Here is a 21,898-nt window from a genome sequence, read left to right on the forward strand (position 1 = left end):
CTACTGTCCTGTATTCTGTTCTGCATGAGATTGTTTCATTGAAATTTGTTTTTGGATCAACTTCCCAAGACTGAAGTAGCATTTGTTTTAGCTCGTTTTGGAAGTGGCATGCTTATGATGTATAATTAAGAAATTAAACTATGCACTGTAAAGATAGTTGATGTGGCTTGCTATTTTCCCTTTTTTTACTGATTAATCTTTCCCTACACATTCTCTGACAAAATCGCGCAGGGTAATTGGCGCGATGACGTGGTCCCGTGCCTTAACACATTTTAACTTGCTGGGTTTGCAATTTCCGTTTCTTTTTCCAAAAAATAAACTCGAAACATTTGCATAACATAAAAAACAATTAATTTTTCAATAAAGTAGAATTCAGTCAATTCAGACAATCAGTAGTCACATAATATTGAGAATATAGTGCACAGGGCGCCCACACAAATGGAGCGACTGTTGATGTTTCAAAATGCATGGGAAACGTTCGAACGTTCCTATTAGCATGAACTATAGCGAGTAATATTCACATTTATGTTCAAAATAAACATAAAGTTACCACAGTCATTGTGCCTTGTCGTCCTTGTAGCTCAAAACGGCGAATTTTAGCCTTTTTGTGGGTTTTTGCGATGCAGTCCACGTACAGTAAGATACAGTATTGCGGACACCAAATTGTGGTCCTGAAGGTGTCCGTTATAGTGAGAGTTGACTGTAGTTACAAAAAAATTAAATTGCTATGACTAGGTTGTACGTGATTAGAGATAGCCTTCAGACGTCCTTCTCTGGTTACGTCTAAAATTCAGGCTAGATTAAAGAGGGAATACGAATGAAAAAGTAATACTTAAGTAATACTTAAGTACACTGAAGTATGTAGAAATAGTAATTTAGATAAAAATTAAAAAAAGGAACAGGAAAAAATGAGAAAAAAAAAGAAAAGAAGAAGAAGAAAAGCAGTACCAGTTAGTGAGAGTACCAAAATTTGTTTCATAAGTATAGATCACTTTTATGCGAGCGGAAAGAAAATTAACACTTAGCTAGCATTAGCCATAAGTACTTGACTTATGACTTACTGCTTTAGGCTCCTGCATGGTAAAGCAAAGGGCGTCAACAATGCTTCGCCACGTGCACTGAACTCTATTTGCTGCTGCCTTCTCTGCTGCGTTCCTGCTGTTAGCTTTCTTTAACTCCTCCTCAGTTGATCTTCTCCAGGTCTTAGCAGGTCTTCCCACCTTTCTTCTACCCTGTGGATTCCACTTTAAGGCCTGCTTGGTGGTGTCAGTACCTTGTTTCCTTAGTGTGGCCTATCCAAGCCCATTTCCTTCTTGCTTTCTCAGTTGGTATGTGCTCTTGTCCTGTCCTGCTCCAAAGTTCTTTAATTTGTTACTGATCTTTTCTGGCCAGTGAATCTTGAGGATCTATCTGAGGCACTTGTTGACAAAGCTTTGTAGCTTATTTGATAGACCTTGTGACACTTTCCAGGTCTCTGAACCATAGAGAAGCGTAGCTTTTACATTATCAGTGATTAAGATACGCAACTTGGTTTTGGTGGAAATCGAGGAGGCATTCTAGACTGGTCTAAGCATGTTGAACCCCAGTCTCGCTTTTCCAATTCTGCACTTCATATCCTCCTCAGTTCCTCTAATGACTGTGATGATACTGCCTAGTTAAGTGAAACTTTCGACATCTTCCAGATCCTCGCCATTCAACTTAATTTTGTTCCGCTGCTTGCTTTTGGTTCGCATCACTTTGGTTTTCTCTTTGCTTACCCTGAGGCCGGTTGTCTCTGCAATCTGTGCCAGGTTGTTGGTTTTGGCTTGCATATGTTGTAGTTTTTGAGAAAGAAGGCATATATCGCCAAATATCGTCTGCATAATCCAAATCATGGAGTTAAGTTGTTAGTGTCCATTGGATTCCTGTCTTACCCTGATCTTCCACCTCTCTCATAATCCAATCGACAACCATGATGACGATCATCGGAGACAGCAAACAGCCTTGACGAACTCCTGTGCTCGTTTCGAAAGACTCTGACAGCTTCCCGTTGTAAATGACTTGACAAGATGACGACTCGTATAGGTCCTGTATCAGCTTGATGAACTTTGATGGAATTCCACAGTGGTGCATGAGTTTGCTTGGGATGGAGAGAAGCATAATTCCACGCCAGTTGTTGCAGAGTCCACGATCTCCCTTTATGGGCAGCTTCACCAGATAGCCATGCTTCCATTCTGTTGGATCTTTCTCTGCTTCCGCGATCTTAAGGAAAAGTGGATGTAACATTTCTGCTGTGGTGTTTGGATTGATTTTGAGTGCTTCAGGCGGAATCCCGTCCGGTCTGGCCTTCCCATTCTTCAGTTGTTTCAGAGCTCTAACAATCTATGCTTTAGATGGTGGATGGATGCTGACAGTTAGAAGGGGTCCATTTGTTTCAATAATGTAACAGGCGTAACAGGAGGAGGTGGTCTATTTAAGATGTCATGGAAATGCTCTGCCCATCTCGCTTTTGCTTTGGCTCTGTGGAGATGGTCCTGCCTTCCTTGTCCTTAACTGGCCTTGTCTGTTTACTTTTCTTTCCTGACATCGTTCTTGTTATTTCGTATAACCTCTTCATATTACGCTGCTCTGCTGCAGTCTTAGCTTCAGTCACAAGAGCGTTGAAGAATTCTTTCTTGTCCTTTCTAGCACTCTTCCTTACTTCCTTGTTTAATTTCCAATACCAATTTCTAAGTCCCTTTGTCTGGCCTGCTCTTTGCATCCATTGATCTCCTCCTTAACACCTTTCCTCTACAAGATCAGAGACCAAGTTTCGTTGGACAGCCATTCCTTTCGGTTACTTGCCCTTCTACCTAGGACTTAATTCATTGCAAGACTCTTGCCACGTCTTTTTCAGTCCTGCCCAGTGATTGTTGAGATCGTCATCCACAAATTCAAGGGCAGAGAACTTGTTCTTTACTGTGCAATTAAACATCTTCGCTGTTTCACTGCAAGTGAGGTTGAGGATGTTGTATTTACAGTGAGGTCTAGCAGAAGAGTCGCAGTATACCCTAAGTTTTACCTTAAAGGTCCCGAGTAGAAGATGGTGGTCAGAGGCAATGTCTGCCCCTCTCTTTACTCTCATGTCCAACAAACTCGGTTTCCATTTCCTGGCAATTGTAATATGGTCTATCTGATTTGCCATTCGTCCATCGGGAGATATCCATGTGGCTTTATGAATGGCTCTGTGGGGAAAAATGCTTTCACCAATGACTAGGTCATTGAAAGCACAAAAATCGGTAAACCGTTCTCCATTTTCGCTCATGCAGCCCAACCCATGGCAACCCATCACCATTTCCTTGCCGGTGTTGTCAGGACCTATCTTGGCGTTGAAGTCGCCCAAAAGAATTTTGATGTCTCGTCTTGTTATGTGATCTAAAACACCTTGGAGACTGCTATAAAATTCGTCTTTCTGGTCATCTGCTGCGGTGTTAGTTGGGGCGTAACAGTTCTGATGATGGTGACCTTTCTGCCCTTGGAGTTAAATATTGCTGTGATAATCCTTGGTGACACTGGATTCCATTCAGTCAAGGCCTTTGCTGCTGGCTCGCCACTCCTTCCGTGTGTGCATGTTGTTCGTCTTCGTGCCTAGAGTAAACAAGCTGCTCTCCAGTTGCTAGCGTAACCTGACCTGCTCCATTCCACCTGCTTTCACAGATAGCAAACACAACGGTGTTATATTGGCGCATCTCGTTTGCCACTTGAGTTGCCCTTCCTGTCTCATACAGGGTGTGGACATTCCATGTCCCCATCCTAGTCCTGCGCTTCATCGTCAAAAGAGTTGTCGGCCGTCTGGCTTCCCGCGGGATTTCACCAGATGGCGAAATGCAGCTCTCCGAAGAGGCCTCTTCTAGAATCAGGCTAGCTCCGTTTCTGTAATCGCTCAATCCACTGGTGGGTGATTATCCCAGTCAGCTTCACCAGGGTCCCCGTTGACCAGCACGTCGCAGGGTAGGTCTAGGCAGGCCTTCATGGCTACCGTAGCAGCCAAGAGAGTGAAACTCCCCGCCATACTTCACCCTGCCTGGCAATCCCTTACTTTGCCTGTTTCCACCTCCTACGACGTGGACGTGGGGATTAGACTTATAGGAGGCAAAAGTACTTACGAAATGCTTATTCATAGTTTGCTTAAATGAATGCAGAGATAGACTTTTAATTCTTCATCTAAGCAAGAGAATATGATCCAAGTTATTCCAGATAGAAAGACCAGAAAAGTGCAATGGCTTGTTATCTGTTCTTCTTATTATTATTATTCTCTAAAGGTCGTCGAAGTGCGCAAGCAAAACGTAAACCCTGAACCCTGATGATGACAAGAAGTCGAAAACGTTCGATTTCTTTTTTCAATTTTATAACTTTTTAGCCTTCTAAAAAATATTCAAAACGTAAACCGTGGAGGATTTGAACGAGCGCGAACGAAAAACAGGAAATAATGATTTTTTTTAAAAATTTCTATTCATGTCCAAGAGAAACTCTCCCCGTTGGTGCAAATCCCTCCTAAAACGCTTTTGGCCAATATCATTGACGACACTTGACTTTTTGTTTACAAACGTTGAGTGGCGGTAGGTAGGTTTCTAAAACCGCAAACTTTGATTTATACCCACTTTTAGCTAAGTTTACGATAAGAGGAAACCAAAAACCAGAGAATCCTTGTTTCGCGAGAGAGGTGACCCTATTCGGCGGAATGGCGGAATGACGGAACGGCATGGCGGAATGGTGGAATGGCGGAATATCCTAAAACACGGAATGACGGATTTTTCTAAAACGCGGAATGACGGAAAATCCTAAAACGCGGAATGACGGAATATTCTAAACGCAGAATTGTGAAACATTTAAAAAAGAAACTGACAACAGCAACAAAAACAAACAAAGAAAAGAAAAATTTTAACTGCTGTTTTACTTGAATGATTCAGGTACTTTTAAGGAGGCTCGATGTAGTTTTTTTAGTCGAAGGGTGGTTGTTTTGAAAATTAAAATTATCTAGGAAGCCAATGTTCGATTTTTGCCAAAATACACTATAATCATCAAATATGACCAAGTTTTAATTTTTTACCGGTCACTTAGTCACAAAGGTTACCATAGCAACGAATGACGTTTTCTTTTGTTCTTAAACAAGCTTGATTTTCTCGAAATCTAGATTGACTCTTGGTATTAATTTTTTGATATGTTAAAGTTTAGTAGATTGACTAACTGTTGACGAAATTTTAGAAAAATCTGTAAGAGCGTTTTCAAGTGAATCAAGAATGAAATTTTTAGAAAAACACCGTTTTTTTATAAATTAGGCGCTTTAAAATTGTTTCGTATTACTTGAGCAAAGTTACTCTCACTGAAATATAAATACTTACACCATCAAAGACCATTAACTAAAAGCGAAAGACTTTTTGCTTTAATTTGTTAAAATATATCGACTGCCGATTGTAGGAAATTATAAGAAAATACCAAAAACTTTATTCTTGATTTACTCTAAAACGCTCTTACAGATTTTCCTCAAATTTTATGTACAGGTAGTCAATCTACTATACTTGAACATATCAAAAAATGAATACCAAGAGTCAAGCTACAATAGATTTCGAGAAAATCAAGCTTGTTTGAGAACAAAAGAAAACGTCAATGGTTGCCATGGTAACCTTTGTGACAAAGTGACGGGAAAAAATTAAACTTTGGTCATATTTGATCCTTATGGTGTATTTTGGCAAAAATCGAACATTGGCTACCTAGATAATTTTAATTTTCAAAACAACCACCCTAAAAAACTACATCGATCGGGATATGTTTTGACGGAGGAAAAAAATATACAAAAAATTATGACGCACGTGCTCGAGCGTGCACGTGCAGAGTCGCTGTACTGCTCGTTAAACCTATTGAAAAAAATTGTTTGCTTGAGAACATGCAATCTATTCTGGAAAGCCGTTTTTATGAAAATTGCGTTAAAGATGCACTGTCAGGGAGAAGCCTTTTAAATATGACTCTGAAAACGCAAAAAACTGAATATGCAAATACCGCCGACAAAAATTATAACGAACAGAACAAAAGCATCCTCGTGCGTTGTGCATCATGTTATTTTCTGAGCCGTTCTCTGCAAAACAACTACGGACAACGCCCTCCTCAATCTGCATGTTCTTCTTTCTAGCAGAATATTATTGTTACTTTTATTTGTTACTTCAATAAATACCAATTCCGTCAATAGTGTGTTAGAAATAGTTTAACTTTCTCGATTTACTTCCATTGTGGGAAAATTCCGCTTAGACCTAAGAGCATGTGCAATAAAAACCGGAAGACGAAGTTTCTGACCTGAAATCGCCCTGGAATTGATCTGATCAATTCCAGTTTCCCAGAGTCCGTCCCGTACTGCTGACCGACGGACTCTGGGCTCGAGATTGGGCAGGAGACAATCAAACGCAATTCCGCATTGACGTTGCGGGCTCATGATGGTAATTTATGCTTTAAAAGATGGCCACCCGAGAGGTGGGTAATAAATTAGGTAAGCAAAGGCAGTATCGAAACAGGAAAGGCCGCGACCAGTACGAACGCAATGAGACAGAGTCCGGATCTTTGGCAAGCAAGAGAAGAAGAATGAACTCAGATTTTGTGGAGAAATGGGACGCTGCCGCTTTAAAGGTACATAGAGTTTATTAAAGTTCGACGGTTTTTGCGCGGGCAATGAAAATTTGAAGACTACTTCGGTTTGAACGGCCATGTGTGAAGGTAGCTTTTCTTTTCTAATATTGGAATCTTAAAATAAGTGAGTAAAAATTTCATGCTCACCCCAGAGTTAGTGTTTGTTGGATTTCACAAATCCATAATTCAAAAGCGCAGTGTCGCCGGTTCAGGTCGAATAAACACAGAACAGAACAATCACCGCTTCAGTCAGTCGCGTGACATCATGGGTCTCAAGGGATCACAGCAACGAGAATCAAAAAATATGTTCTGACAAAAAAGAAAGTATTTGTCCCATATATGTCAATAAGTTATTACAACTCATATTCTTAACTCGGCGCATTAGCTTTAGACGAATTAAAGAAATCGAACAACGCAACGCAGATACAACGCTTTTTGAGCTTGAAATTGAATTTATATTAGTGCGCTTCAAGGTTGTGGACCGGTGTTTATGTGTTAGTCATTTTGTCAAATAAATCCCGTGTACGAACAAGTTTTGGTTTCCGCTTTAAAAGAATACTTTCAAGCCGTGCTTACAAAATTCAGCAAAATGGACGCATGCTGTATTGCTGTAAGCTTACGTTTGCGATTTTTTTTTGCGATCACCTTGAAGATTTTATTTAACCAAAAGTTTGATCTTGGAAGCCTTTAGTTGACAATTTGAAGCCCTTTTTTTGATAAATTGTCTGTTAAAAAACTTTACAAATTATCGTTTAAACGTACTTTATGAATCATTCAAGCACTGAGCTAATTTCGTGATGCCGTTTTCTGGGCGGCAGTAAGTTTAAAAAAACACAAAAATTCGTTTGATATTGTTGTTGTGGAAACTACCAGTTTTGCGGCCAGTTTTCTTTATGAAGGAAATGGGCGCTTTAATTTTAATTGGTATTTATTTCTTGCCCCCAGGGGATATGCTACGAGTATTTTTCTTTATTCAAATCACGCGCATCAAAAAATTAATCTTCATTTTGTTGATGAAATGAATATTTGATGAACAGCAGAAGAAGGGGAGAGGTTGGTAGGGTGAAAGACTAATTATAATGAGAGGGAAGAGGGGGTGTTTAAGGCACAAGTGTATAATAACAGGTCACAATAAAAAATTGTAAAAAAGTCACAACTGTAATAACATTCGGTCACATATTTTATAAAGTCACAAGTGTAAAAAGGTTTAGTCACAAATGTAACAAATGTTTCACACATACATGTAGGCACATTCAAACTTATGTTATCAGTCACCATTGCTTTACATCCACACAACGTTTATATTGGAGACAAATGCGGGTAAGAAAAATTCCCAGATGATGCGTGACACTTTCAAAATAGTACTATAAAACAAAAAAACTAAAAAAATGGTGACAAAAGTGTCATTTTGTGTAGCTTACACAAAGGTTTTGGGCATAGCCCTTCTTCAGTGTGAAACCGTTTTCCATATGTGTAGGTGATCGCATATTGGAGAATGGAGAGCTTGTCTAAATGAGCGTATTAGTCATTTATAAAGTCATTTCATACAAAAAAGATCTTCAAACATCCCAGGAAGGCCGAAAACATTTCATGTACAAACTACAAATATGTAGCGTGGTCTACATGTGGTTTCCTAAGAAGAACAATTGTCAATAAAAAATACTTGATCTCCAATCTCAAGGAAGTTTAAGAAGTCTATTTACCCACTGTAACAAAATGGGGGGGGAGGGGGTCACCGAATTCATTCATTGCAGAGATTAAATGCTTCAAAGACCACCCTAAATCTGTAAAATGAGGTTTAGTTGCTGAATATGGCTCTTGCAAATAAATTTCTGAGATACAATTTTCTCAGCCCAATTTTATTGCTTATTTGGATATATTATTTAAATATTTGAAATCTTTGGCTAGCAACATGCCTTAAATGAACTTGGAGTTTGGCCGCTAGAGTTAGGAGCCTCAGTTTTCAACTGTTTACCATCAGGCATAAGAAGTCTGAACTCTAGGCTTTTATTTAGGCAAAAGGCCAAGGAACATTTTTATTTGTAATTATTTATTTGTAAACTTTTTATATGTTTATACATATATATATATATATTTATAAAGCTTGAGTCAAAAGAGAAACAGCGATCTTTTCACATGTCACAGTTTAATTATCTGTATACGTTTGGCCTGTTCTGGCTTCTTCAGTACAGAAGAGTTGCTAAGAATTACAAAAAACTTGGAATAAAAAACTATTTACAAGCTTGGTCTGATATATAAAAAGTATAATCACAAACAAAGAAGAAAATTACAAACAATGCAAAATTAAAAATCTAACAATTATTCAGAATTATGAATAAGAACTAATTAACATCACTTGGCTCAAAGAGATTTTTAATTTTTCTGTATTTTTACCTTAAGTTTTCATTTTTTTTTAAATCTCGCACAGGACCCTATGATAGTACTTTCAAGTACTTACTGATGGGTAAATCCTGTTTATAGATTCATTTAATATTATTAAATTATTATTATTATTATTATTATTATTATTATTATTATTATTATTATTATTATTGTTACGCACCCTCCAGGTATGACCTGACGTGACATTGCGACAGGAAATACATGCCAGAAAGGATAAACAATTAGCATGAACATCCTTAATTTTGTCATGTGTGCTGTCCATTACTTTGCTGTCAGTGAAGATGCAATCTTGACTACATTCTTTATATTGTGACTTGTGGTTCATAAAAGTACTCAGACCAGAATAAACTGTGATTTAATTTCTAGATATTCTGCACCTTTTGACAATAAAATGGCAGAGAAATCATTGTCTAAATCCTTAAAGGAGTTAGGTCACGAGGATTTTGCAGATTTTTTAGACAACTACCAGTAAATCCATGAAAAACATTAACTTTGAAATTCTAAAGGAAGATTTGAGCTTAATTTGTGAATAAAAATCAATCTTTGGCTGTAGATTTTAATATTTTGAAGATACGAGGAAACAAACTTGCAAAGTTTAGCCTTAATTTTTCAAAATGCAATCCATTTCCATCCTTGCCATCCACAGCCAAAGATACTCTATAAAATAGAAGCATTATTTTAAGGTTTTCAACAGCACAAATTTAAATTTTGGCGGTTTAAAAATTTGCAAAGGCCCTTTAATACTAAAGGGAAACAAATGCAAGTCAACTCTAATCTGATTATTTATTTCAATTTGAATACCCAAAATTTGCATTGGGACAAGTAAACAAAACTTAGTCAAAGTGAAGCCAAATAAAAAAAAATACTCATGAATACGTTAGGTATAATTAAATTTTTGGTTAATAAGACCTGACATCCCATAACTGATTGCTTAATGACTTCAGCAATTACATAACCTGATTATGATTTTGTTTCCAGCAGTCTTGAGAAGGTCACCTTTTAGGTGGCTCGTAATGGTTTAGATATTCCCATCTTTTTTGCATTCTATTGCAGCTATACCAAAATGTTGAGGTTTAACTTTTAGTACAACTTTGTAAAAGTTTTAAACCAATGAACAAATTGAAATCACTGTGATGTGAAAATCTGTTGACATGGCAAGGACACGAAAGAGTGGTCAAATATTAAACCTTTAATTACTTTTGACTGTTTTGATTAAGACTGATGTTTATTTTGCGCACACTGTTAAGTATCCTTTAGCACGGTTGCATGCCACGCTCATGACATAACTCAATAACATCTCATCATTGTTTAACTAAGTTTCACATTTACTGACATTAAATTTCATCTCTGTCAAGTTTGTTCAGAATGTTGCAACTTGGTGCATTAGTCAGCGAAATTACAAACAAAAGTCTTGGACCCACCGACCAACCAACCAACCGATCATGCACATGAATGAAATTGTGCCCTCCTCCATGTATGTACCTATTAATTTTTTTTTTCAAAATAGTCATAAAAAGAGATTCTCTTCTCAGAGATACCTGACTAAAGTCTCACTCCTGCAAGGGGCTGAAGCACTGTCCTTCTAAAACCATTAAAACCCAACCTACTCAACCTGCTTGGAAAGCTCGTTTGCCAGTTGTAGCATAAAAGAGTATGAAGAACTCTGTTGAAATCTTATTGGTTTGTGATCTTCAGGAACTAGATGATTCAGCAATTCAAGAGAAGATTGACCATGAGGCATGTATAAGAGATGGAATTGTCAAATTGTTGGCTGCTTGCCATGAAGAAGTCCAAGCACTTGAGGCATCTAAGAATCTTCTCACAATAAATGCTCGTATCTTAGCACTTATGGGGCTGCTACAAAGACACAGAGCAAAGTCAGTAATGAGAAGAAAAGGATCCAGGTACAGTAGTGTCTTTATTGTTAAATAAAACCCATCCACTAAATTTAAGATGATTGTACACTTTAGTACAACTTACAACAATTAACTATTTGTGTTACCTGATGTGTTGTAATAGCGAATGCTCAAACTCCGTTTTGGCCAATGTCTTTCAAGCTTAAGCATTTCTTTGATGCCTTTACACTTCTGCAGCTTTCTAGTTCCAAGTCCAGCACTATCTGGTTAAGTGATGTCCTGTATTTATGATCATTAATATCTGTTTTAGCCATTTACTGGCTTGTTTTTTCTTACCACGTCTTCCCAAGTTATGTGGACATATTTGCCTCACATTTAATCTCCCATTAATTTTGTGCAGCACTTTTTCTTCGGTTCCCTTGCTGGACGTATACAAAGCATGGACCGGGGTCCATGGACCACCCCTGTGGACCCAGTCCATGGACCACCCCTGTGGACCCAGTCCATGGACCACCCCTGTGGACCCAGTCCATGGACCACCTTGTGGACCTGGTCCATGGACCACCCCTAATTTTGGAATGAGAATCAAAGTGTAGAATGGGGACAGGGTATAAATTGACGGCAGGTACTAAAACCCAAAACAACGAAATGAAACCACCGAAACGAAACGACCAAAACAAGCTAAACCGCCGAAACAACTGAAACTGTTGAAACGAGTGGCAAAGACAACAAGCAGAACCTTTACCAGCTAACCGTAAACAGACTTACCGGAGTGCTAGTTAGGCTATAAACCGGAGAGCACCTTCTATGCCTTCCACTCCGGTTGGCCAGTCCAGTTAGCCTAATAAGCGCTACACAGTTTTTAACAATATTTTGACAATATTGTGATCTTATTAGCCTAATTAGCACTCCGGTTAGCCTCAATAGCACTTTGGTTAGCCTGAATAATGCTCAGGTTAGCTTGTTAATGGTTAGCTTTCGCTAAATTAATGGTTTCAGTGATTATGTTTCGTGTCGCTCGTTTCAACCGTTTCTGCGGTTTCGTTTTGGTCGTTTCAATGCTTTCGGCCATTTCGTTTAAGTGGTTTCATTTCGTTGTTTTGGGTTTTAGTATCTGCTGTCAATTCATACCCTGTCCCCATTCTACACTTTGATTTTCTTTCGAAAATTAGGGGTGGTCCACAGGGGTGGTCCATGGACCAGGTCCACAAGGTGGTCCATGGACCGGGTCCACAGGGGTGGTCCATAGACCCGGGTCCATGTTTTGTATATGTCCTCCCTTGCTTAAAGTTTGCACGCTTGTATTGTTGTAAATGTTTATCTTATGCTTGCTTCGCCTCATGTTTGTGAAGTGCTTTTCCAGTTGGTCGGCTCCCATCACCTTTTGCACACAGAGCTGATCTTTAATGAATATCGATCAATAACTTCTGTTACAAAAATTATTATTGTTTCAAAACCTTCTTCTGTTGAGCACATCACTGATCAGAAGACAGCTACTAAGAGAATCATCACCAATCAACAAACGTGAACAAGAGTTATACAAACAGTCACCATTAGCGGTTGATTTACAAACAACAAATCACAATGTTTTTTGCGAGAGCAGGATATCATCATGCAGGTACAAGCACTTGTCCTAACTCATGCTGTTGGAGCGTGCTTCTCTTGACCACATTCTTTCCCCAAATCCAAGACAAGGTTTCAGAATACTTAGTTTGAAGATGTGAGAATAAATCCCTCGATGTTTCCTTCTGAATGTTTTGATTAAGGATTATTTAAATCAGCTTCTACTTCTGCGTGTAAAAAATTCATCATGTTCATTACGAAACAACATCGAGATTCAAAGTTTGCTGGAAGGAAGACGTTGTCATTTTTAGCTGTAAGATGTAAAAATTTGGAGCTGACCAATCAGCTTCTCCTATTCCCACGATAATAATGAATGCAAAACAATCATGTCTGCGTGGCAAATTTTCACGGCACTTTCGCAGAAACGTTCAGTGTGACACAGGCTTTTCCTGTAAAATTGTTTGACATTTAAAGAGTGTGCAATTTTTCAGAAAATCTTTATTCTTTTTGTATTTGCCATTTAGTTTGATTGAGCTCTTTTTGTGTTGATTTCCCCCTAAAAATCTGTGAATACCGGTTTCGGTTTTCGTTTCCTAGCACGTGACTTAAATCTTCCCCACGAGACAGGTCTCAAGTTACAAGACAGTGTGTTTGTTTTCTTCCACAAAATTTGCATAAAGTGTCTTCACGCTTCGAAAACAATCAAAATAAATTGCTGGAACGCGAAGGACTGCTATCTGCTATCTGGCAAGTTGACAAAATGTTGTTTAGATTTTAGTTTTATTGAAATGATAGCTACCTAAAATCACGGGAATGAATTTTTTGTCTAGAACTTTCATTGAAATTAAATAAAAATATACTTGTTATTTACGTAGCTAGCGTGCAGAGTCCCCTGTTTCATGTATAAAAATTCGCGCGAATGGAGTTCGCTTGCGTGTTTAGTTTTGGTCTTTTGTTTTTAATAAACAGCATTAAAATATAAAACATTTGAGTGTCCTACGGCATTTTTTAAGTACTTTGAAGTTTTTATAAATTAAGTCGATGGGTGCCAAGTCACGCTCACTTGTCATGCCTGTAGTTTTTTGGGGAAATAATAATTATTGTTCTTAGCTGGAACAGGTCAGATTTTAGACAATCACACGAACTACCGGTTCAGATATGAACCATTTTCAAGAGCAGCAGTAAAAAGTTCGATTTCAAATCAGACACGTTAAAAATTTTCCAAGACGTAGTCACGTAAGTTCTCGGACATCATGTCCGAACATAATTGCAAAATTGGCCGGACATTCGGGCATATTTGATCGGACAATGTCCGATGACCGACAGTAATTTCCAGCACTGTTTAACATGCTTCTTTTGTATTAAACCATTTTTTGTTGTTGTGTACTTCGCCTTGCAAACTTCAGGTCTGCATAGTGCTTTCCACTCCCTGCCCTTCAATTTGTATGCTTTTGTTAGATTCGTACCTTCTGGTAAAACTTATGCTTCGTGTATTTTGACTCACAAACGATTTTTAATTTCATTACGTGTGTTTTTCAATGTTGTTTTCTTTACAAGTGTGTCTCACCTCTCGAACATAGGTTTGTGGAGTTCAGTTCAGTTCCCCATGTCCAAGTTTTGGATTTTCATGTTCAAAATTTTGTAGCTTATTAATCTAGGTTGGCTTTACATGGTTTCCATTGTCTCCCCTCGTTTTGTTGCCTTCATTTTATTGCGTTAATTCTGCTGTTGTTTTTCTGTCGTGTTTTCTATTATTTTTTGGTCAATCCATTTGCATCCAATTTGGTGTCATATTGTTGGTTTTCTTTTGTTTGCCAACCCCTTCGCAATTCTTTTGTTTTTTCTTTTCGTTGTTATTTTGCCACCCTTCTGCTTTACATGTTTTGCTTTGGCATATATTTTTGGGTTTTCTTGACAGTATAGTTCACAGTTTTTACACATTTCGATTTTACTGCCCCATTATCTGTTTTAAATTTACATGATTGTATTTGCTGAGAAAAATACATGCTGTCCCGGGCCATGTTCTTTTCCTTTCTTCCCATGGTAGCCTGAAAGGGTGTCTAATGCCCTAGTCAGATTACTGACACTCAGGCTGCCATCCCTTGGGTGGGTTCTCTCGTGTATTTCCAGCGCCAAATCTTTTTGTCCTATGCCATGTGCGTTTATCCTGGGTTTTCTATATTTCTAGTTCTGCAACCCAAGGGAAGGCAGTCTGCCCTCAGTTGCTGTATGATTTGTCTGTGTGGAAAATTGCTCAGCTTTAGGCTGTTTTCGACTTTTTTGCTTGTTATCAAGCAAAAAAAGGAGATATGTGGACAACTAATTCCCTCTCTTACCACATATTTGTTCACTCTCAAGGGACTGCTTTAATTTCTCAAGGGAATACTTTCCGCTGTGGTGATCAAAGTGGGTGACTTGTAAAGTGTCACTCTATAGTTGTGCTTCAACACTTCCGTTCTTGTAGAAAAAAACGTGAGTAGCCCAAATCTTACGTGACATAACCAATTAAGAATGTGAGGGGTTCAGCCCTCGAAGGCAATGAAGTTTAAAACAATTAAGAACGCAATTTCTACTGGTACAAGTCTTTAGGCGCTAATATTAATTTAACTTAAAACGATTAACAACGCAAATTTGTACTGGTACAAGTCTTTCACACACTAAAACGTTGCTAATAGTTAACCAAAGGGAACTCATTTTGTGACAATTGATTATTTCTGCTGAGTTGCACAATAATTATTTAGAATTGCAACATCATTCAATGCAGGTGTGAAGTGATATTTACAAGTGTTTTTGTAGCCTGTTGTGAAATTACTTCCGGTGGAAGCAGTAAACGCTAAACATTTTTGCTTCTGTTCAGAAGTTAATGCATCGCCATTAGAAAAAAAAAACAGCAACTGTTTTACTGGAAATGTAGTCGTTAGAAATGGCATGTGTAGCCATAAGGTAAAGAGGAGAAGCAGCTTTTGGTAATATCCAAAGGAAAATTTACTTCTCAATGTGGGGTTAAGATTGCGTGACGAGACAAAAGATAACTCTGTCGGCGTAACCTTTATCGGGAACCCTGCATTAAGCCGAGTAGAAATCAGTATTCTTTCTAACTTGAAAGGAAACAACTATTTCGATCAAAGGCAAACGTCAAAGTTTACCATTTTTAACCAAGCCAAAGTATATGAGTCGCAAAGCACCCAGCCGTCACGACTGACAAATACAGCATTTCCTCCGCGAAAAAAAAAAAAAAAATGCTTGAACTGAAAGACATTTGAATTCTTCTATGATATGTTCGAACAACAATGCCCAGGATAAACCTTCTACTCATACTAACTTCATGCAAAAAAAGTCGATATCTCGAAGAGATCTTTGATTACTCCTGGAACCTAGTCAAGACCTTGTCAGCAAGATTGGTTAGTGTCTTGCTAGCCTATTTGTCTTCAGTTTTTCTGGTTTGAGTTTTGGGTCTTCCTTCATGCCATTGAGTATTGGCAATGTCTCGGGTCGTCTGGTTTTCGGCCATGTGATGCGCTGACTTCTGGGCGCGGGAGCATATATATTTCCATCTCTTATTAGTGAGCGTGGAAGGGACTGTCGCGAATAGTATGCTATTAGTGCCAGTCCTTTACAAGCATGAGTATAAATAGGAGCCCTGCATCTCATTTCGGCCCAGTTCACATAAGAATCTGGGCTGTTGTGGCCAGGCTTTTAGTCAGGATTTGAAAAGTGGTTGTCCAAAATTTTTATAAGGCCTGACTTTGTCCCCATAAGAGGGCCTGAGGAACATGCAAGGTGTTTTCTGCAGTTATAAGTGTAAAAGGTATCTAAAGATTGCTAAATTTGCTAAACAAAACCTTTGTATACGGTTATTCATATTATCTAGGAGTAACCAACGGTTAGGAAATGCGGGCTAGCTAGAATCCTCTTCAGTCTAGGTATTTTGAATACATCTTTGCTGATTGTTGAAATTGTTTTGGAATTACTGTAGTCACGCTTGGTTAATAGCATACATGAATTTTTTTCCCGGTTTTATTTAGTCAAGCAAACTTTTCTTCATGCTTTATTGTGAATAAGAACTTATACTGCACAGACTGCACTGGAAATTAATTAACTCAGCGATGATGAACAGCGATCAAATAACTCCGCGGCCACAGCTCTTTCAAGTGTTTTTAACTGGCACAATTTAAACCTCTCCGCAGTTAAGTTATAAATAACGGCTTTTATTCGCTAACCGTTGTAATAAAACACCATATAAAAAAGTAAAAGGTACAAAACTCTTATGTTTATAGCGAGCGAGGATTTCGTGACTCGTCCGGCTGCAACGCATACAAAATTACGTACAAAATTAGTTTCCCAATGGTGCACAGGCTGAAAGGGCTGTGAACCGTTGAGTTTCATCTGGTTTTCAGGTGCAGAAGACATGAAGTTTCACAAGGTCAACTCTGTATAAAAAGTAAAATCTGAACACATTTTGTGTCAGCATAAAACTTACCGCTAGTCCATTCATGTGTTCGCTCATGTGAAACATTGTCTGACATACATTCCTTCGAACTTTGGAGCCAGCGGGAGAAAAAGGCTTTGTGACTCGTAGCTACTGTAAATCCACTGAGTAGCTAAAAGGCTAAATCCACTGCGAAACTGCACTGCGAATCCACTACGAGTACCGTATTTAAATCCATCACATGCACTTTGGAATCCAGTCATATTACTGTTGCACATGTCGACTGCAGTCCCGTTGCCAAATTTGTCGAGTGTTCACGTGAAAAGAACATGGTTGATGTTATCTTCTTTGGTTCCACTGTCGGTTCGCGTCGGATCTTTAATGAAGTTCGTCCAAACAGTGTTCTATTTGCTGTTCTACAATCTTTTAAATGTACAAATGTACGTAAACACTCCAATGTTGCGAACTTTGACTTTGAAAACAGCGTACACTGGCCGACGCGGCGGCCATTTCTTGTTCGAGTGGAAATAGACTCTGATTGGTTTACGAGGATTTATCGATCGATTTTGGCAGAACAATTTTGCTCCAAAATCGAAATTTGGTTGCGTGCTCTCCTTGAGCCTGCAATAAACTATTTTCTTTGAAAAGTGGCTGTTCATAGGACTCCTGGACTCCCACTTGGCTAAAAGCCTGGTTGTGGCCAAGACCTGTTGTTTATTCCTTTCACGCTTGCCTCTCTATGCTGCCATGTTTTTTCTTTTTCCACCCTCCCTTGCCCTTTCCATTTCCGCTTCCTGTTACCTACCTGTTACCTAGCTTCTTTGTGCCTCGTGGCACATAAGGCCTCCACAGAATGCCTCCAATTTTCTCTGTTGGCTGCAGCAGCTCTTGCCTCACCCCATGTACGCCATTTTTCCTTCAGGTGTCCATGATAGGGCTATGTTGGTATGGCTATTTCTGTTTCGTCGCAGGATATGCCCTATCATCTTCCATCTTCTCATCTTAACCTCTTCACTTAGCAACCTTGTCTCTGCCTTCTCAAGGAGCTCCCTAGTGGTAACGTGATCTTGCCAGTTTATTCTGAGAATCCTCCTGAGGCCTGCATTTGTTGTGAAACACATCTAGTCGTTGGTCATCTCCCATGTTCATCTTCCATGTCTCACATCCATACAGTAGCACCGGTACGACTAAGGTTCCAACGTACACTAATTGTGGTCGCATATCTCCATCTCTTATTAGTGAGCGTGAAAGGCACTGTCGCGAATTGTTTGTTATATTAGTTTATTAACAGCATAAAGCCATATGCAATAAAGATGGAGCCCTCTAAATATAATATTTTGACAATCAATTTAACTTACAAGATATTAATTATTGTTCAATAATCAAAATTTTTTAAAACAAGCCAATTAAAACTACTTAAATTGATAGGTGAACCTATATTCAATTCAGTAAAACATGTATGAAGCAGAAACCTTTTCTAATGCTCCAGAGTACAATGTATGTACAATAACTTGGTATTCTGTTATGGCTAGGTCAATTAATGCTGTTGTTTGTTTTTCAACCCCAGTTCAACTTCCCCATTCGATTTTGATGAAAATGAAGCACCTTGCAAAGGAAGACTTTCACTTTCAGGTAACTCTTCTCTGGTTTCATTTTGTAAAAGGTAATTTTAGTTTTGTTGAGAGGATGTCAGGTTTGTACCTGCATGATAAGAACAGTGCAGGGCGAGAAGAAAATAGAAAACTCAGCTTGCCCTAATTCGGGCAAGCTGTTATTTTATCTTACTAGCCCAATTAGCTCTGAGGAGCTAGCCCGAAGGTTAATTGCATAATTAATAATATGCAAATTTAAAATTGTTCTCTCTTCGGAGACAATAAATACATAAATATTCAAAAAGAAGACTGAAGTAAATAAACCTTAATACATGCTTTATGCGCATATTTAATTCGTACAACAAAGACGGACACACTAGCTTTTGTTTCGGTGATTCTAACACGCTAAACTTTTTGTTTAGATTAATTAGCATGTTTATCGTGACACGCTTAGTGTGCGAGAAAGCACACAAAAACACACTAGAACACACTAGAACACGCTTGAGAAAAAGACACTAAAGGCGCTAAAACACAATTGAGCAAAAAAAGCATGGCAGCTTGTCGGAAAGCGTGTGTTCGCTCGTCTAAATAAATCTTATCGAAGTTTTCATGTTCAAAGTGTGTTCTCTTGTCTGAATAAAACAACGAAGTTTTCATTTTCAAAGCGTGTGATCGCTTGTCTAAATAAAACTTATCAAAGTTTTCATGTCAAAGCGTGTGTTCGCTTGTCTGAATAAATCAACGAAGCTTATCTGAATAAAAATTATAAGTTTTCATGTTCAAAGCATGTGATCGCTTGTCTGAATAAAACATATCGAAGTTTTCATGTTCAAAGCGTGTGATCGCTTGTCTAAATGAAACTTACTGTTATCGAAGTTTTCATGTTCAAAGCTTGTTGTGTTTGCATGTCTAAATAAAACTTATCGAAGTTTTCATGTCAAAGCGTGTGATCGCTTGTCTGAATAAAACAACGAAGCGGTGTGTGATTGCTTGTCTGAATAAAACAACGAAGCGGTGTGTGATTGCTTGTCTGAATAAGAATTACATGTATTTACTTATGAAGTTTTCATGTTCAAAGCGCCTTTAGTTATTTCGAAACAGCATTTAATATTGTAAATGGCGGCCGATAGTTTAGATACAAGGTCAGTGTACAATAAAATTCGGAAAGCTATTAACTGTGACCTTGACAGAACGGTGTGAAGTATAATCAATTGCATCAAAGTATAATGTTGCCACTTTCTCGTTTTTTGAAAAAATTCTTTAGCACGCTAGTTAATGTGTGCCATCGCACGCTAAGCGTGTTGTGCTGCAATATTGCAGGCTTAGCGTGTTGTGTTATTTTACACACTAACCATGTTGTCGCATGCTAGGTTTTGTTTTGGAACCTTAAGGTGGCCCGCGGGTATTTATGAGGCTGACAGTTCCCTTTTTAAAGCGCGTTTTAAAACGGGAAAACGTAAAGCGATTGCTTAGATTTTTGAAAATCTGAAAGAATAATGCTTAAAGTTTTTAAAGGCAAAATAAAGATGTCGCTCGTTCAGGAAATCTACAGAGTGGATTTTCCTGTAAGTTGTTGTGAGTAAACTTCAACTGTTTGGCAGCGTTTTGGGGTAATTACAAAAAAATTCACTGTGGCATTTTAAAAATAATCGCATTTTATTAATAACTATTCAAAGTGGCTATGAGCCACTAAACTCGGAAAATTTATTATGAAACAAGAATTGAAAACAACAAACTGACAAATAGAGATTTGCTAAAACAAATGCTGTTAAACTTTCCACAATTCAGTTCACTTCACTTAGTTTCATTGTCATCTAGCTGCTCATCGAGAGCAGGCCGAAAGGGCAAGAGATAGAGTTCCCAACGGTTGCAAATTGTTTTCTTTCTTTTTATTTTTCCTTTTTGTTTTTTGAAGGTTAGGCAAAATAATATAATCATTAGAGAAAGTAAGTTTTGGTCTATTTCAAGAAAACTGACATTAATACAATATTTCGGCTGGTAGGTAAGCATGCAGTACCGTATTTATTCGGCTATAAGCCGAGACCCTAGTCTTTTAGTTTTTGGAACCAGTTAGACTCTGACAAAAAATAAACCCAAATCACTCGGCTATAAGCCGAGACCCAATTTTTCCTTCAAACTATAAAACAATCCACGTGCAGCGAATCAACATTTTCGTTAAATCACAACTATGTAATTGAAAAACAACAAATCACTGATAAAGAATGAATTTATTAACAGAACCGTGCACAAGCGTGACAAAACATTCACCTGAGTTCAGAATCCCATCTCAAATCACGCATTCTTCTGCAGTTTATAAATATCGATCATCATGCCAAAAGCTTCTGGTTTTCAAACAACGAAACCTTCAAATTAAAAGTTTTTGCCGAGGTAGAAACAGTTCAGAACAACTGCAAAATCACCAGAGAATACGGGATGATTCCTGATGATTCAGTGAATCTTCAGTTCGTCGCAATTCGCCAGGTTGCTAGCGAAAAAATCAAACAGATCCAGCGAGTGAATTTTAAATGTCATCAAAACGAAACGTGACTGATAAAGAATGAATTTATTAACAGAACCGTACACAAGCGTGACAAAACATTCACCTGAGTTCAGAATCCCATCTGAAATCACGCATTCTTCTGCAGTTATCGATCATCATGCCAAAAGCTTCTGGTTTTCAAACAACGAAACCTTTAAATTAAAAGTTGTTGCCGAGGAAGAAACAGTTCAGAACAACTGCAAAATCGCCAGAGAATACGGGATGATTCCTGATGATTCAGTGAATCTTCAGTTCGTCGCAATTCGCCAGGTTGCTAGCGAAAAAATCAAGCAGATCCAGCGAGTGAACTTTAAATGTCATCAAAACGAAACATGTGCTGTTACCAGTATTTGTCGAGAATTCTCAATCCAATTAAACTCTTCTGAAGTGGTGTCTTTTAGCAGAGAAGTCGCGGTATTTTAAGTTTTCGCTTTTGAACAAAAATATTACATGCAGCCGATTTCTGTCAGATCGTGTTACAATGTTTACCAAGCGCGTGGGAACAACTGCTTCTGATTGGCCAGTTTCTGGTGTCGCGACAACAAGTCAAATAGATCGCTTCCTTCTTGACCCTTCTTCTCTTGAAAAGTCACGTAAGCAGTGACTTCAGTGAAGACCCGGGGGGGGTACTCCCTATAATGGCCTATACGGGGAGGCTCCGCCCGAAAGGGGTACCTTTTTCAGGCTTCAGGTATATAAAAGGGTAGGGATTTCACGAGTTTAAGTATATGAAAGGGTATGGAAATCTGCCGTTTGGCTATTTAAAAGGGCCATTAATTAAAATATTTCGAACAGACGCAATTTATGGCTGTATTATTTTAATTTATTAAGCGCTACATAAAAGTGACAAGAAAACGTCCTATTTTAAGTCCACGAAATGTCT

General features: G+C 38.3%; 1 protein-coding gene across 2 annotated transcripts in view; it reads left to right on the top strand.

The window, feature by feature from the left end:
- The first annotated feature begins 6,459 nt into the window (after window positions 1-6,459).
- LOC144639024 (rhotekin-like) overlaps window positions 6,460-21,898 on the top strand; it is a 93,589-nt gene continuing 78,150 nt past the window's right edge. For both annotated transcript variants that reach the window (XM_078498292.1, XM_078498297.1), the window contains exons 1-3: window positions 6,460-6,633; window positions 10,732-10,940; window positions 18,452-18,516. In XM_078498292.1, coding sequence (XP_078354418.1) covers window positions 6,466-6,633; window positions 10,732-10,940; window positions 18,452-18,516 — 442 coding nt within the window. In that variant the 5' untranslated portion in view covers window positions 6,460-6,465. The remainder of the gene's footprint in view (window positions 6,634-10,731; window positions 10,941-18,451; window positions 18,517-21,898) is intronic.

Source organism: Oculina patagonica, chromosome 2 (genome assembly GCF_052425735.1).
Source record: "Oculina patagonica isolate OP01 chromosome 2, crgOcupat, whole genome shotgun sequence".
NCBI lineage: Eukaryota > Metazoa > Cnidaria > Anthozoa > Scleractinia > Oculinidae > Oculina > Oculina patagonica.